Source organism: Falco punctatus, assembly GCF_963210335.1.
Source record: "Falco punctatus genome assembly, chromosome: 1".
Classification (NCBI taxonomy): Eukaryota; Metazoa; Chordata; class Aves; order Falconiformes; family Falconidae; genus Falco; species Falco punctatus.
In genome coordinates, this window is record NC_137580.1 from 61733400 (window position 1) to 61752100 (window position 18701).

Here is an 18701-nt window from a genome sequence, read left to right on the forward strand (position 1 = left end):
CAGAGAAAGTAGTTCTTAAAAATATTTATTGTATTAGTGTTTATTTTTTTTGAGACAAAAGAAAAATTTGTATTAACAAAAAAAATTGTTAACAGGCCAAGAAAGAGCTTGAGCAAAAGGTCTATAAATCAGTGAAAAGACATTTTTTGGCTCAAATCTCATTTTAGATATTTTCCCAAGACCTTGTTTCTATGACTAGATATGACACTTTGTAGTTTATTTTATAATAGGGAGTCTTAAACATATCCTCATATTGGACCAGAACATTAGCAATTCATCTTAAGTGCTTAGGAAAGAATAATAGAACTGTACCGTCCCAGATGGCCACCTTATACCCAATTCTTCTACAGGCTTGGTAGGTGCCATTAACTCCTGTGAACTTCAGAAGTATTTTAATCTAAAAAACCCCAACCAAACAACGAAAAATAACAAACCCACAAACCAAACCAAGAATACTGTCAAGACTGAAGAGATCTAGAACTAACTGCTGAACTCATTTGGCAGAAATGGCTGAAGTCAAGACATTCATCAGTATACATTTCTCATCAGCAGAACTGCTGATCAGAAAGCAAGAAAGTCCACTGTGAGAGAGGGTCCTCCACTGTTAGAAGCTCATTGACATTTCTATATAGCCGTTAAGATTTCTGAAGAAAGGAGTTAGACTGAGGAAATTTTTTCCAGAAGTAGTTTTTTCTTGGAGGACCTCCAATTCAGACAAGCAGCTCCCAGCACAGGAAAGGTACAGGACTACCATGGACTACAGGGATCTGGGCATTCCCGCAGGTAAGTCTCTGTATGACCATTATACACCTCCATCAGCGTTGTGCACACAGTCAGCTAACAGCAGATGGGAGAAGATAAAAAAAAGAAAAAGAGAAAGCCTCATTACAGCAATTAGTGAAAAACTGTCTCTGATACTAGCTGAACGGTTCAACCGAAATGAGCATTTATTTAGTCAACAACATGCAAGTATGAGTAGCTTGTGTCCTCAGCTAAGAATGCCGTCTCCACTTAATACAGTAACTAAACTTTGTAATTCAAAAACTCTTCTCACCCCTTTAGTCTTTTTTTTTTCCTAAACACCAAAACCTGAAGTTCAGACTACAGCATCTTCTGTTGCAAGAACATGCCTGCACTGTGGCTAAACCATGAGGTATATTAGTTTGTTCCGTGCTACTTACAAAGGCATGTATCACGGGTTAATTCAGGTTGGAAGGCTCCTTTAGATGTCTGTAGTGCAAATGCTGCCTCAAGCTGGAGCCAGCTATGAGGAAAGGGCTCAGGCTACTCAGAGTTTTAAAGCTGTAGGGCCTTTGGAAAACAGCTATTCCAGCAGTTACATTTGCTTTTACTAAGTAATGTGGAATCCGTTTTGTTCTTACATGCATGTTTTCACCTAACACCCCCTGTGACCTCTTCCTTAGGAGTACAGTAGTTAGTGGTCTGCCCCTCACTCTAAACTTTCCACAAAAATAGAAGCATTACCTTATTGAGGACAGGTTTTGTGGAAAGAACATCATAAATTGTTGGTAGGGAGATGTTCTGAAAGAAAATAATACATTGATGTTAAGGGACATTAACCCGTTAGTGTAAATGCTGAGAAGTGTAACTTTTTTACTGCTCAACAGATAATAAGATAAAGCTTTAAGAATACATGATACCCGTACATCTTGAGATCAGAAGAACATGGGCTGCAAAGACTTGAGCAGACCAGATCTCAGTACAGCATGGGACTCTTGAGCAGCAGCGTCTGCTGCCTGACAGTGTGTTTGAATTTCACTGGTGATAAGACAGCCCAGGAAACATTGAAAATCTCTCCCAAAGTATCTCCAGGTCTATCCCCCTGCGTATGCAGCCACAGAACATGCTTGCAGGAAACCCACCCTGATGAAGAGAAAGCCTAAAACTAAAAAACATCTGCGTAAAGAGCCAGCTGGTACTTTATTAACCAGAAGCACTGACAAACTGTCACAAACCAGCCACCTCTGTCATGACATCGGTGCCTGCAAATGCCCTGAATGCTCCTGCCTGTGACAGATCAGTATTGTAACTTGGGAGTTTCAGAACAGCAAGATGGGGTATTCAGAGGATGTTTACCTCTTGCATTGTCTGGTTCAGGCATTTCATTGCAGGAGCTCTACGATTATCCAAGATTAGCGGAGGCTTCCAGCGATCATAGTTTGTTTCTAACACGTACCATGTGCCTTTCTTGATATCAAGGCTGGAAAAGAGGTACACATTTGTGTAAGTACATATGTAGTATATACTATGTACAGCCAGATTTAGTTTTAGGTTTGCTGTGGTATTTTTCAATGATGCTGAAGAATTGCTTGCACAACAATTCTTGCACAACATTCTAGAATTTAGAACAATTTTAAATTGTACTTGCACAACAAAAGTTACAAGAAACACAAGCCGTAAGTATTGATGGAACCTGTCTTCTTCTGGAAGGCTGAGTCAGGTGTCAGGTCAAGCATACTCACTCCCAGATATCCAGAGTAGCTGTCCTGGAACGAGTTATTACGCATCCTTCTCCAGAATTTTTTCCACCCAGTATAAAGTAAGCTGGAGCCAACAGCCTTGTTTTTGCCAGTTTGTCTTTTGCATCCTGGTAACTGCAGACAAGAAAGCAGTGTTGGACTATTAAATGTTATAAATGGTTCCAGTACTGAAGAAAGAGTTTCACAAACCCAGGAGAAGTTTGGGTAGTTACACCTTTCTTCCCCTTTCATGCACGTATGAGGAGATTGTATCACAATGAGGGAACACATTTAAGCAAAGATCCTTCACTCACTTTGTACTTAAAATATAGTGTTGAGAAGTGGTCTTTGCACTTTATCTACATTTAAAACAGGAATAAAATGACACGCTCTGTCATGTTCCATCTAATTCATTTACTGCACTACAGCTTTGTTGCTGTTCACTTCCTGTAATATACTAATATCTGATGGATGTGTTTTGATGCCATTCTGCAATTAGTTCATTGCAGGGGGGAAATCCAAGAAAAAACAATCTGAGGAAATTTAAGGGATCATGTGTGATGCCTCCCCCCTGCCCCCCCGAGTACCAGCAAATCCAGAACTATTTAATGTCAAGGCTTCGATCTGTTTCATTACACACTAAGCGTACATCTACAGTATTCATGCCAGTTGAAAGCAAAGCAGATTAAAGCAGCAGACTATGTAGAGGAGGGGGGAATACCTTGTAGCATTCTCTAACACTGTTCTTGTAAGAAAGCCCATCCACATACCATCTCTTCTACCGAGAAACCATTCGAAGATTCCTGCAAAATGTCACTGGTTACAATAATGTGTTTACAAAAAGTTCACCCATGCTATTCTAACTTTCACAGCCTTTAAAATGAAGTGTGCTTTATCCTACTCATCTGGAATCCTTTCACCATTTGCGTGCCTGTTTATTAAGGTAACCGGTATGGTCAAGGTTTGGAAAACTTGTGCAGAAATAATAAAAGAAACGAGCATTACTCACCGACATAGCCACCATCAAGACTGAAACGCTCATTCATTGTCAGAGTGAACAAGTCCTGAAAAGCATTAAACAAGTCAACCTTCATCCATCACCAGTCCATTAATACCAGTGATATACAAGAGGCCGCATTGCAATTTACGTGCCAACTGAATTTCTCGTTTGTCACTCTTCCTCTTTGAGTAATAGGCTGCAAGATCAAGCCCATGTGGAGAACATAATTTATCACTGCTTGAGTAAGTAGAAGTGACAATTCATCATTTTCTGACCTGGCACAACAATCCAGCAAACCATGCTTTTATGCTAAGCAAGTCAAGCCTGTTGCCATTTTTCGCTTGGTCCTCGTTTGCATCACTGAATTACCAGTTTTCCTTCCCCTGCTGTATGTAACATTCTTCTCAGACCTCTGAATACTATTCCAGTTTGAAATAAGATACTATAAGTCCAAGTGCTGAGTACACCCAGATAAGTGATTGCTGTTCATATGGGCATGCAGCTGTACACAATTCAATCCGTGCTACTTTAAACGTGCAATTCAAACTCAAATACCAGTCGTCTTCAACGAGTGTTTCTTTCAGAGGAAAACAGAATTCAGCTACACTGGGTCATTTTCAAAATGGACTCTTTCCAATTTATTTGACCAGAAGACAACAATAAATGAATATACAGTGCAGGGATTTACACCAGAAATGCTCTACTATGAAAAGGTCCACCTATAATAGAGGATAAAGGCAGAGCATGTAGAAAAGGAGTAGTTGTGGTAAGCTGGAGACCCTGGTATAGTTCTGTACTGCTGGTTTTTAAGATGTAGATAAACCCCAGATTTCAGGTGCCTATTAAAAAAAAATAATAATCTTGCCATATAGGACTTGGAAATTTTCCAAGAAGGACTGGAGAAAGAATTAAAATAGCACAAGTATGCCGTTTTACCTCTGGGATCGCAGCAGTATCTATTTGCTATCAATAAATTCCAACCACTTGAGCACTTTGTATTCGCTCCTGTTCGTATTCAGAATTCAACATTGTTTTTAAGAATTTTCCAAACATAAATATCTCATTTAGGCAATCTCCTTTCACAAGGAAGAGTGCAGCATTGTCTTATTTTACCTTTCTTCAAATAGCTATACCGTGTACCAGAATAATTATGAGGTAATTTATTAAAAAACATCCCAAGACAGGATGAAAGCAGAAAAATTTACATCTTAAAGGCAAGTCTGAAGAATTATTAACAAATTGACAAGGCCCCCTCCCCATACTTACTGGTTTGACTCCAGACACCATGCCTATGTATCCTGCAAAATTTGTAGACTTGAATACAGTTCTGTTGTTTCTCTGGAAGTCCAAGTTTACCACTAGAGGCTTCAGTTCCCGAGTTAAAGTCCAGGAATTATTTTTAACATCCCACCTGCAGAAGACAGCACTGCATTTAAAACTTCCCTCTCTCAGTAGCTTTTAGAACTTCCCTTCACAGCACGCAGATTTTCCATATGTGATGCCTGTCCTCTGATCTTACTCACAACAGCCAACACCACTGCTCAGTATCTGCTACCTAAGCAGCAGCAGTAAGGGAGAACTAGGAAATCTAAACACATAGGCAGTCAGTGAAAAGAACCAAGTTTTGTTCACACAAAGCTCAGTATTAAACAGCACCACCATTACAGCTGGTTTGTTTTGAGCACACGTAACTTTGTTCTGTTCCTCCTGATAAAGGGAGGCTGCTAAGGGTACTGCCTGTGACACCAAACCGACTGTATCCTCAAAGCATGTGTAGCTTGTTCTGCAGCAGAATGAGCTGGTTCCCTCAAATTCCTACTTTTCAAAGGGAGAAAAAACACAAACTACTGAATTTATTCTGCATAAAGGGAAGTCCCAGTTTGGGTTTGTAAAATAAGCCAGAACAGTTTGCAGGCAAGAGGGTGCTAAAGAACACTTAGCAGACCATTACATTCTCTGGAATCAATCCAGGTTCTGGGAACAGCTTTGAAAGTTGCCCTGATTTTCAGGAAGCACTTTCCCAGTATTTCTGAGAAGTGGGAGAAACTCATTACAAGCCAAAGCAAGGGACAGGTGGAGTCACAGCTGAAAACAATTGAAATTTTGATAGGCAGGTAATAATTTTAATGAAGATGGATATTTAAATTCCATCTGGGCACTGAGAGTCATCTGGATGAGTGACATTACAAAATATACTGGGATAATAAAAGCAAACACTGAGCTACCTGATCATGAGGTATGAAATGAGAACCAAAAGAGAATCCAGTGCTGGGCAACAAACTACAGAGTTTGTATCCAAATGAGTGATAATGTTAAATCAGTGGAATACAAATCACTGGCCCCCGAGTAGAAATGATGAATGATGGGAAGTGTCGGCAAAGCGCAGCACAGAAGCTAAGGGGATAATGTGGAAAAACCCCACAACCTCAAAACCAGGCTCCAATCCAATCCCATTCCACACACTAAAATTGATGCTTCTGTCCCATCACATAAAGAACAAAATATACTGCACCTCAGAGATAAGGTTACATGGAGGTTTTTTGGTTTGAGCTGAGAAAACACTAATTAACACTGAAAACAATTGTTTTACAAAGTCATTCCTGACACCCTCAGAGTAGCTTGACATAAAATCTGCAGAACAATCCTGTTGTTCGTTTTAGCCTTTTTTCACAACATACAATGCAGAATTACTTGTCACAGTCTTGACAACATCCAGTTCATCATTTGACTCAAAGGATGAGCATAGAAATTTCAAGTTCAGCTAGCTTTTTATCTGGTTTGTTTTTTTATTGTTTTTTTTTCTTTCTTTTTTTTTAAAAAAAAAAAGCACAAGTTTAGGTACCTACCCAAGAAAGAGTCCAAAATCCAAGTTTCTGGCATGGTACAGCTTCCCTACATAACAATTAAATAAATATAATTTTTTAAATAAAGAGACATAAATTTCAGCTTAGAAAAGCAGGAAATGAGCAAACAGGAAAAGTAGCTGGGAAAATACCATTGCCTAGTTGGCCTTTTCACAAGCACAGATATATGGTGGGGTTTTTTTGGATCAGAGAAGTGTTTTGCCGTAATCAAAATCAAGTAATCTTGTAAACTGCTGTCATCTCAGCCTCAGGTGCCTCAGTCTTAATGCAATGGTAATACCTTGAGCTTCCTCTTTGAGGTGTCTGTAAACCTTCTGAGAATCCCTCAGAAACTTCCTAAGCTGGACAGGTGCAGACAAGGGCTGCAGAACTGAGTAAGAGAATGAAACAGTCTCTTTTAAAACAGACTGTCCATTTTGTCCAGCACCATACATATGTGATAGGCAGAAACTAGATGCAAAACAGATGCACTAGAATCCCTCATGGCACTGAGGAGGTATCAGATGTCTGTTTGGTGTTTCTTTCCCCTAGAAAAATAATTGCCACCTATCAAAAAAACCCAAACAACATCAAAACACCCCCCCCAAAAAAAAACCCAACAGAACCAAAAGCAAGCCATCTCTGAAAGTATTTTTCCCCTTTTTTAACTGAAGACACCCATGATCTCTTATTCCCTTCTCAAGAAATACCTTTTTATTATTTTTATTATCATTGTTTTTAGTCTTTTCTATTAGACCTTCTTGCCTGCAGTTGAGGACTATGTTTGTGTAATTGAGGTGGACCCTCTCCAAAAAGAAAGTTGTTAACACTGTTCTGGGTTGCATTACCTGTTTTATCCTCCGCCACTATTGATGTACATACAGTAAAGATTTCATAAAAGATGTTAAAAATAACAATTTCCCCTAGAATAAAAAGAAACAAAGTTCAATAATTTCAAACTTTTTCAATGAACAGAAAAAAATAGTTAGAAAAAAGCATACTGCAAAGTTCAGCATTCTGTATTTCTCTTAAGAAATTTTGTTTTAATCTCATTTGATCTTTGAAATGACCAGTTCAGCAAAATCAAGAGCTTCCTGAAAGGCAAGTAGAAGGATCAGAATCCCTTGGCTGCCTTCTGCCTTTATTGCTTTATGCATGTAATTAATAATGTATTTGTTAAAGTCACAGATGACTACAACTATACTGCAGATTGTTACACGTGCTGATTTTGAACGAGTGTGGATTTCTACTTTTCCACTATGTTAATAAAGTGTTGGAAACTATTACCCAAAGGAATCCCAGATGAATTTGCAATCCCTTGGAGTTCTTCATTGAAAGGATAAGGAAGCGTGGCGGTCAGATGAGCCTGAAAGGAAAAGCTTTTTGTACGTTGTTCATGTAAATATATGTTATTTTGTTACTTAAAGCAAACTTCTCCCCAATAGGTACATCCTCACAACTACTAAATTAAGTATTTAATTCCTGTCCAGTCTGTAGAACTTGAGGATATTTGTAGAGCACTTGGAAGACAAGTACATTCCTAGGGAAAGTAAAAACTATTACTTATCAAAATATGACATGTGAGCAATGGAGATTAGCATAGTATCCTAATTATTGTGAGCAGCAACAGCTGGAACAGAGTGAAGCAGGACTCCTATGTTAAGAGCTCAACTGGAACTGAGCTTGGCATCAGTGTTTAAGTGAATCCCTAAATTTCACACATTGCTATGACCACCTGTATGTGCTACCTTTATGTCAACCCCACTCAGGCACATCGGAATAAAAATGAAGAGTGGCCAGCATGACCTAAGGCTGCTGTAAATAAAGATGAGGGAAAGATCTGACCTTATGCAGTCTCTAGTGCTACACTGTTTTCCCTGTCCTGATTCTACACCAAAGCATATTTTAAGCAGAATCAAACTATTTTTTTAAGATGAGGCCTAGTCAAAGTTGCCCCTGTAATCAGACATTTATTACACTTTTCAAAACTTGATTTCCACCCCCCTCCCCGCCCTGCATAATTCAGACTAGGCAAGGAGGCAAAATTTCAGAGTAACTCTTCAAAACAGCATTTTTGTACTGGAAGAGGAAGAATTATCACTTGTAAAGTTCTTAATTGCCAAATTTAGTAGCATTCTAATTCTGGTAGTCTGAGCATACAGCAAGAAAATAATTAAGCTGAAAATACTTACTATTTTGTTATCCACTATGTCAACAACTTTGCCGCTGGGGAAGAAGGTATTTGCTATATCTTTAATATTCTGGACCACAGTCTTCAGCTAAAAAGAACAAGGGCTTTTGCTGAATAGAAGATCTTGATAATAATGATTACTAGAATAACAGAACTCCTTCACATACTTTTCAAAAACACATTTGTTGGAAAAATACTTACTTAAAGAAAATGCTAAATGTGGTGTTCTTGGTAAGAAAAACAACCCCAGCTCCCATTAAAGATCACTCTTCAAGCTTTATTCAAGTAACTTTCTAGATTAGCTCCAGTATATCCCTCTACCAGAGAAAACAAATTACAGGAAAAAGCCATCCTCATCTTCTGCTCCTTCGATCGCATTTTAATATTTTGCACTCTTTATCTTAAAAAATGTGAATTAAAAGCTCTTCACTTAAGCACTGATGTTCTTGAAGACTAATAAAAGTACATGCTTTACATGTGAATGGCCAAAAATAAAGTTCCACTCCATGTGATCTAACTCCAAAATACATGAGAGAGAAAACCCTTCAGAATTTAAGGTGCAACCTGAAGCCTCCAACACCCACTGGCTGAAATGAGACTTTTAAAATAAATACTATGCTGTAAGTAGAACTTGTCTGGCTTTCAGAGTTGAAAGGTCAAAGTCAGCAGGGATACAGCAAAAATCCCTGGCCATTTTTGAGAAATTAAGCATTACTAAATTGAATTTTCAGAAACTGTCAGAAGAGCTGTTCTAAGTAGTTTCAAACAGATTCACAGAATCATTAGATTGGAAAAGACCCTTAAGATCATCGAGTCCAACCATAAACCTAACGCTGCCAAGTCCATCGCTAAACCATGTCCCTAAGCGCCACATTTACACACCTTTTAAATACCACCAGGGATGGTGACTTAACCTTTCCAGTTTCCCTGGGCAGCCTGTTCCAATGCTTGATAACCTTTTTAGTGAAAAAAAATTGCCTAACATCCAATCTAAATCTTCCCTGTTGCAACTTGAGGCCATTTCTTCTTGTACTGTCGCTTGCTACTTGGCAGAAGAGACCAACACCCAGCTTGCTACAACCCCCTTTTAGGTAGCTGTAGAGAGCGATAAGGTCTCCCAAGTCTCCTCCAGGCTAAACAACATTCTCCAGTTCCCTCAGCCATTCCTCATCAGACTTGTTCTCTAGACCCTTCACCAGCTTTGTTGCCCTCCTTTGGACGTGCTCCAGCACCTCAATGTCCTTGAAGTGAGGGGCCCCAAACCAAACACAGTATTCGAGGTGTGGACTCACCAGTGCTGAGTTCAGGGGGATGATCACACCCCTTGTCCTGCTGGCCACATCATTTCTGATGCAGGCCAGGATGCTGTTGGCCTTCTTGGCCACCTGGACACACTGCTGGCTCATTATTAGGCCAGCTGTCAGCCCACATCCCCAGTTCGTTTTCTGCAAGGTAGTTTTCCAGCTGCTCTTCCCCAAACCTGTAGTGTTGCATGGGGTTATTGTGACCCAAGTGCAGGACCTGGCACTGAACCTTGCTGAACCTCATACAATTGGCCTTGGCCCATCGGTCCAGCCTGTCCAGATCCCTTGTAGAGCTTTCCTGCCCTCCAGCAGATCAAAACTCCCATCAATGCTCACTTTCATAGGCTCGAGTATTTTTAAAATTATTTCTTCTGTGTAAACACCAGTGCTGCAGCCAGCATCCCTGAAAAGGGCAGGAAGTTCTTCGTTTTGCCCTTGCCATTTCATCATCTCATGCTGTGTTTTGAGAGAAGCAGGGATGTGCAGAGGAGAAGGGATGCTGTCTGGCTTTCACTTCAGTTTACTGAGGCTGTCCCTTTGGTGGTCCTCCCCCTTTGCTCTGTATTGCTTCATGACTAAGGAACTCTGATAAACAAAAGCCTGCTTTATGCCACACTGCTTTTTATTCCTCTACATCCCAAACATCAGTGCCTCTATCTTTGATGCTGCTAGCTCAAGTGTCGAACAGAAGAAAGTTTTACTCAAGCAATTATCTTAGTCTAGTATCATAATAAAAAAAGTCAACCAGAAATATTACTCCTTTCAGAGAATTTTAGCACAGGTATTAATTCCTTCCTAAACCTTTTTTCAAAATAAGAGGCCACATGCTAGTTCTATACCTGCTGAGCTTCAAAGCAAGCTCTGCACTTCATACCTCTGTCTTTTTGTCGTGCATCAAGTTATCCCATCTTTTGCTGGGAGGTAAATCAAGATTTATGACATATGTGGGTACATTCCCTTTGAACCTGAAAAATAAGTACCAGAGTTCAAATTTAAAGAAGGTTTTGAAAAAACATTTGACGAAATAGGTGCTCCCCACCTGAAATTAGTATTTTCTAGATCTGCAACAGGAATAAGTTACAATAAAAAGCTGTTCAGTCTTGCAAATCATTACCTTTCTGTAATTTGTTACACAAGTTGAATCAGATTACTTACGTTGGTCCTGAAGGAGGGTATGTTTTACTCCTGCACTCTTCTCCATACTGTAAAGACAGTGAAACATTACTATTTAGCTTTTGTTAAAACAATTTGTTATTCTAGCAGACTTAGGTTTGAATTAAACCTTTAGGACTAGTCAGTTAATTCAATTCATGATGATTTGATAATAAAGGAAGAGAAAGCCTTGAGACTTTGGAAAGGGTGCAGAGAAGAATACAAGAGGTAGGGGACAAACAGCAACTTCACCGTGCTGTCTGACAGGACCTTCAGACAACTTGCCTAATGTCATCCAAGGCAAGTACAAGTTTACAATAAATATACTGAGTAAAAATGGGTTTGTATGATTCAATGAAGAGCACTTCAAAAGCGTATTCTTTAGTCAGAAACCTTTAATCTCAGTATGGGCCAGTTTGTACCATTCATTCAATTCATCACCTCATTTTATAGTGTCTTTCACAATCATGCTCAGTGTTAAGCTTCGCTGTGTAGCTGGGGCAGAGAAAGCACAATGAACTTTGGGCAAATTACTCAGCGGGAGGAATGAGCTATACAGCATGACTTTTTATTTAGTGTCGAAAAATGCTGCTGAACTGGTGCTAAATATTATGAGAGTCGCATTTCAGGAATATAACTAGTTACCCTCATTCCTGTAAGCATGGCTAGTTAGAAATGACAGTTTGAGAACTGTATCTAGGTGTACTCAGAGTGAATGCAAGTGCGTTTTCCCATCAATTACAGAAAGCATGCACATACGTACATAAACATACGCGTATACCTGCCACAATTATAATTGCATGTTTTACCCAATGAAACATAAGCAAATGCCTGCTAGCCACACGGGCTTCAAGCCAGCTGAGAGCAAACCAGATCTGGTCCCCAAGCTATGTGAGCAGATTAGTAAGCTCATAAGAGCACAGCATGTCCCACTAGGAAAAAGGAAAGGCATACATACTCTTCCAGGAGTCCATACAAAGGCTCCCAAAGCACAAGTGTTTGGGAGACAGAACAGAAACAGAAGTATGTAGGGATCCTGCCACCACTTCCCTCCCCCCCCCCCCCCTCCCCTGCCCCCAGTTTCCAATATTTATTTGGCTATACTAATTAGATTACTAATGTGTCCTTATAATGCGTTCAGACTGCAGTAAAACCTGAGACAAGCTCTAGCAGCTATGTACCCGAGACAAACAAGCTAACTAATGTCCACGTTCTCTTTGGGCTAATCACATTATCTGTTTTTAACGCATTAATCTAGAAAACACAATGTCTTACACAACGCCATGGACTTCAAACACTGACATAATTTCTTACAACTGGAAACAGAAATTTTAAAGTGGGATTTGTTTTCTTTTTGTATTGTTTCCCATAGCTGGGAGAAGGCATGAGATGAATTTTGGTTTCCCTACACACAAGATGAAGATATACAACCAGCAGCTATGCGTTTCATAGGTTACACTGCAGTGCAGTTATAGCCTTTGCATAGCTGGAACAAAAGGTCAAACACAAGAGGCCATTTAATTTTCAAAATGAGGAAATTTCAAAACAAGGAGGGTACAGGAGGATATCAGATGACTAATTAGGCAACCAAAGTCAGAGGCTTTGTGCAAAGCCAAGCAAATACTGAACAATACCAATACCATTGTCTTGTATTCAATCCTGCAATACTAAAATAAATCAGAAGTGACGTTGTATTTACACCCTACGGCAACGGATGCACAGATTTGGACCTTCCGGAAATACCTGCTGTTAAAATACGCTTCTTGATACACAAAAGCCTGTAACAAAAAATTATATGAAATGGATGAAAGTTCAGTTGATCTGTCGATATCAACTGCTATGTTGATAGTATCAACTATGTGTACACAGAGCAAACAGTGGCAACCATGCAAGCTGATTTCAGAGGATTTTAAGTGATGTTCCAGGTGCTAAATGTTGTGACACTCCTGATGCTCTCTCCTGAGATTTTAATCTTGTATTTGAAGCTATTTTTACCTTCCTAGCCCTTTGTAACCTAAGCTACAAATAAGCTGAGGAAAACAACAGTTAAAGGGAGAGTTAAGGGAGAGAGACAGAGAAAACGTTCCCTCCTTACATATCAGTAATTTTTGACTTCTCACCTGTCTATGTATAGCTAAAGAAACCAATAATTCCAAAACAGACTATATATCTTCTAAAACTGCTAGCATTGACTGAGGTATCTGAAGAAAGCCAAGACTTACAGTTTCTTTAGGTAAACTATTATATGCTAGCACATAAGCAGTAATTTAGAAAGATGTCAAGACAACCAGAAAACTAGATGTGGGGGATTTTTGGTTTCTTTTTTTGTTGTTTGTTTATACAAAGTTCTAATGAGGAACAAAAAAATTGTTAACTTTTGCAATCAGCTAAAGACTAACTGCAAACTTTTCTGACAAGGTTAAAAAAACCCCAAAAAACAGACACCTAAAGAATTTTCTTACAGCGACAGAAAAACCACCAGGCACTTCCCATCACTTGACTGAAATAAGCAGCTATGAAGTTACTGCTGTGGTCAGCAAGATCCTCCCCTCTGCAGAGGCTTGATAGTGGAAGAACAACAAGTGCTGTCTGAGAGAAGCAGAAGCAGCCTTCCAGCACGAGAGGATGGCCCCGCGTTTCCAACATGACAACCCAGAGCTGGTCTCCTAGCAAAAGCTAGCGGAAGCTAGCTGCCAACAGGGGGTCATCACTGTAAATTTGCTTTTCAACCATGCATTGAACCCCCTAAAAGGAATACGGGTATTCTTGACTAGTGATTAAATACTCTTTTCTTTTTTGAATCACCTGTTACAGTAGGTTGCATATTTTGATTATCCGATGTACTGCTGACTTTCACATCTGCATGTAATGATACAAAAATGGGTGCATAGCAGCACAGGATCAAAATAGTAAAAGAAAGAGAACAGAGTGGAGGAGAAAGAGAGCATGGTATGGGGAAAAGACAGAAATCATAAGAAAAAATGGAAGAAGCACAGAAGATTTATGTTATGACCACCTGAATGAGGAAAAAAAAAATTAGAGCAGAACACTAACAAAATAGCTAGTGAACTCTCAGGATTAATTGCTACCTGGAGAAAAAAATCAAGTAATAAAAGTTATTATTCACTGCAGTAAAGAAAATTAATGCATGGTTTAACAACTGCTGAGTAAATATTTTAAAACCTAGCCTGATTTCATTCACATGAAATAGGCTGAATGTAGCTTGTCCAGTCTAAAGAATGCCAGCATTTTCTTTATTACCCTCAAAACCAGCTTTGAGGTGGACGATCTCTAGCATCCTTCCTTGGTATTTGGTGTTTCTCAGCTTCACATTTAAAAAAAATATATAAAATGATATCTCTGAGCTATGAAATATGATTCCATAGTGTAAGGATCTAGCATTCAATCTCTTTCAGACACAGTGATCTGTTATATATAGCATCCTTTGGTCCATGAACTCTGTGGTCAAACATATTTTTCTCTCTGCTCTTCTCCCCTTATGGGATGATGCCAACGCAACACTCGGTCGTGCAGCAGCAGCCCCAGTGCCATTCATCTTTCTGAACACCTCTTGTAGCGCTGAAGAAATGGGAACAAAGCCAATTTAAACTGCAGTTTGGACAGAAAGTTCAGTGTGGTTGAGGGGGCCTAACCGAAGGCTAAAAGCACTGACAGTCTGCACCACTGAGACGTAATTCATGGCATTTAGCTTCTATGTACTTTGTTAACGAATAGAACCCAACCAGTTGTACATAGGAAGACAATAATCTTTGTTCATTCTTCAGCAAATGATGCATCATCCCGGCATCTCAAATGAAAGTAAAATATCCAAGCCTGATACCTGGCTACACGGCAGCACAGCTGGCAAGCTGGACACCCAGTGGATATTGTGCAAATGCAAAGATGTACCAAGTGCAATCAAATGCAAAATCAAGCTCTAATGACAGGCTCTGCTGATAGCTGGCACTTTCTCCCCAACTCCACACCCTGGGAAGCTTTTGTTAAAATTCTGACGGTGTTCTAAAGCTGGTGCTGGCTTATAATATTGGGAAGCTCTTCTTGGGAGGAAAAATGGGATTGGGAGCAGAGAAGAGGGCTTAATTCTGTGTAGTCAGGATGCTAAGGGAACATGGATCACCCAGATGTCCACAGTCCTTTAAAGCCTTTCCTGCAGTTCTCCCTTCTCCCCAAACCTATACTAATTTTCCTGAAATCCATAAAATTTGCTAGGAAAAGCTTTAGAGCAAACACCAAAAAAATATAAGAAGTAGTATGTTCTCCAAATATTTATAAACATTTTGCAAAAGACTATTCTGAAATACGGAGATGGTTAAAAACCTGTCCTCTTCACAGAGGATGAGGAGATGCAGGACCTGGAGAGCCAGAGGAGTGCCTCGGGCACAGCCAACACACGGGGAAGAAGGAGCGGCTGCTTACCAGCCCAGGAGATGGATGCCAGCCTGTTCCAAACACGCACCCCACACCCACCCGCCTCACGATTTCACCAGAAGTTAAATGCTTCACTTATCAGTTAAAAAATCCAAACCAAGAAAACCCGACAGCCCAGTCCCACCTGCACGGCCCACCCTGGGGGCAGCTCCAGCGCACACACCAACCGGACCCAAACGCGTGGTCGCCTCTGGCGAGCGCCTCCCGACCTCGGCTGCGACGGCCGCTGCTGGGGTGCAGCGTTAGGACAGTTACGTTACAGGTGTAAGTGGGACCGAACGCAGGAACGAACAGGGCCTTGTAGAACACACCCGATTAACACCAGGCTGGTAACCGGTGCCGCGGCCGCGCCGGCTGCCGGAGGAGCCATTTACAAGTGCCTGGGCCCGTGAGGGCAGGGGGACACCACTTCAATGTCACAGACGTGACCTCCCGGCTCGCCCGGCCTCCTGCGCGGGACAGCGCAGAGCGCCCGGCTCCCCGCACAGCCCCGGCCCGCCGGCCCCTCTGGCAGGGCCAGCTGCACCACACCGCACCCCGCCACCTCCCCCGGAGCGGGCCGAGGCCGACCCGATCCGCGCTGCCCCCTTCCCTCACGCCGCCAGGCTCACCGGGTCCGGTGCCCAGACGAGCTGCGCCGCGACGAGCAGCGCGGCGGGCGGCAGCAGCACACAGCCCCAGCTCGCCATCCTCCTTCCTGGCTCGGCTCGGCACGGCGCTTCCCGGGGCGGCGGCCCACATGACACCGCCCCGCCTGTCAGCGCGGGGAGGCGGCGGCCAGCGGCAGGGCCCTGCACCGCCCCCCGGGGCCCTGCACCGCCCCCCGGGCCCTGCCCCGCCCCCCGGGGCCCTGCCCCGCCCCCCGGGCCATGCACCGCCCCCCGGGCCCCGCACCGCCCCCCGGGGCCCGCACCGCCCCCCGGGCCATGCACCGCCCCCCGGGGCCCTGCCCCGCCCCCCGGGCCATGCACCGCCCCCCGGGGCCCTGCACCGCCCCTCCGGGACCCGCACCGCCCCCCCGGGCCCCGCACCGCCCCCCGGGCTCCGCACCGCCCCCCCGGGCCCCGCACCGCCCCCCGGGCTCCGCACCGCCCCCCGGGCCCCGCACCGCCCCTCCGGGACCCGCACCGCCCCCCCGGGCCCCGCACCGCCCCCCGGGGCCCTGCACCGCCCCCCGGGCCCTGCACCGCCCCCCCGGGACCCGCACCGCCCCCCCGGGCCCCGCACCGCCCCCCGGGGCCCTGCACCGCCCCCCGGGCCGCCTTTTTATTTTTAATGAAGGAGAGGAACTGATTTTCCGTCATACTCCCAGAAGAGGGAAGTTCCCCACACGGAAATCTGAAGTAAAATCGCCTCTCTTAGGCAACACTACGAGCAAACCCGTGGCGCCAGTTTTCTCTTCGTAACTATTGTGATTTTTAATTGCGCTGTGCCCTTGGGAGACTGTAGGCAGACCTTGTGGCAGTGCGAGGTGCAAGGCCGCACCTTGTCTGGAAAGGCCTTTCTCCATCCTGCTGCGTAAGGGAGCAGGTGACTGGGGGCAGGCAGATGGGAAGGACAGGGTGGGTGACAATGCACCTGTCTGAGCGTGCTGCCTGTCACTTACTCACTATATACCTCAGTGGTGTGTTTGTTGTAATAATAAAGTTGTAATAATAAAGTACAAGCTGGCAGCAGGATAAGGTGCGTACTCCAAATAGCTTACAATAACCCCGTACAATTTTACTGGGAGCAAATGAACATATGAGGAGTGTATTACGTTATCAACAGCCATTGGAAGCAGCACAAATAAATACTAAAAACATAGGACGCCTGTATTTCAGCTCGTTTCTTTTAGCTTGTACCTTGCGTGATGCAGTGCCCAAGACACGTCACGGTTTTTAGGCACACAGAAAAGAAGCAATAGTCTTTAATGTCTTTACTTCACTGGCTGTGCAATTAACTCTCTTACAAAAACCTGGGAGGGCAGGAAGGGACAGCCGTTGGCAGACAGTTGATTGGAAAGCTGTATGGCATTGCAGAAATGGAGAAATAGGGAAGGGTAAACCCAATGCACTGAAGGCATGACAGCCTTGGGCAACGGGAGAGCGTGCGGCAGCGTGTAGGAAGGAATCACCTCAGAACTGAAGCTTGGAATTGCACAGAGCTTTAGAGACCAAGGCAGAAAAGCATTAAGCACTGCTGGAAGAAGATGCAGTACCTATCAAGGGATTGAGGAAATGGGGAAAATTACAGCATTAATGGGAGAACCCTCAAGATTTTCATGGCAGTGTCTTTCTCACATAATAAATCAGACAGTTTCTACAGGAACCAGGTACATTTTTTTTTAACTTTTTTTTGGTTGAAAACAAACACCTGTAAGACTGTAATTCTGTATTAGCTTGTGGGTATGTGAATATGCTGTTATGGTCTATGGTAAGAAATAGCTAGATTAAATCGGTCCTGTTATTTCCTAAATATCTGTAGCCCCTTTTGCTCAGCTTTTATTCCTGGACCTTTTAGATACTTTACTCTCTTTAGGACATTTGTAATGTTAAAAAAAAAAAAAAAAAGTCAGCTTTGGAAAATTAAAAACGTTTTGACTGCCCCAAAGACAAAATTATGCCATCATCATATTACACAATCACAACTTGAATTTTTGAAGACTCTTTGTCCTTCTGATTTAGTTCTTTCACCAGTAAAGACATTCTCAGTTTAAAGAATAGTTAACACCCTCCAGTACCAGTGATTTGCCAACTATGGATATTCTGCTGTGTTCCTGTCAGAATGCCTTGTCTCCAGGGTCCACACTAGTACTTTAGGTCCTCCATTTTGTTGCCTAGGTTTCCTCCGTCAGTTTTCAAAAATATAAGTGGTCAGAAGAAGAAAACTTCTTGAGATGTGCAGTTTTTGAGATAAGCAGTTTACTCATTAACTACACCACCTGACAGCTGGCGTCACTGACACCTAATACCTCATACCACCCTTCTGCTTTCTCATACTCATCTATCCAGTATTGTATTACCACTCCCCAGATCTGTTCCCTCCTCCAGATGTAGAGGCTGCAGTTTTCCCCCTTTCTCTCAGTTTCAGGTAAAGCTCTTTATGCCAATGCTACTGCCAGGACATAGTATCACCAAAATGACTTCATGAATACCTCAGTGGGAAAATACACCAATGGACTCCTTATAGCAATGGTTTTAATACACGTACTGATCTTCACTGTTCCGTCATACCTTTGCTTTCCTTTTCCTGGGACTAAAATTCCAGTGAATTCCCCGGACCTCTGCTTCTGCACTATCT

At 42.5% G+C, this 18701-nt stretch overlaps 1 protein-coding gene across 1 annotated transcript; it reads right to left on the minus strand.

The window, feature by feature from the left end:
• Nucleotides 1-9: 9 nt before the first annotated feature.
• Nucleotides 10-16190, minus strand: ASAH1 (N-acylsphingosine amidohydrolase 1). Its single transcript, XM_080390982.1, has 14 exons — nucleotides 16031-16190; nucleotides 10974-11020; nucleotides 10693-10783; nucleotides 8516-8602; nucleotides 7611-7689; nucleotides 7172-7246; nucleotides 6327-6372; nucleotides 4747-4891; nucleotides 3490-3544; nucleotides 3202-3283; nucleotides 2484-2615; nucleotides 2098-2221; nucleotides 1486-1542; nucleotides 10-837 (listed from the first exon to the last, which is right to left on the minus strand). Exons 1-14 carry the CDS (start codon nucleotides 16106-16108, stop codon nucleotides 748-750), a joined length of 1188 nt encoding a protein of 395 aa, XP_080247108.1. The 5' UTR covers nucleotides 16109-16190; the 3' UTR covers nucleotides 10-747.
• Between the last annotated feature and the right edge of the window lie 2511 nt (nucleotides 16191-18701).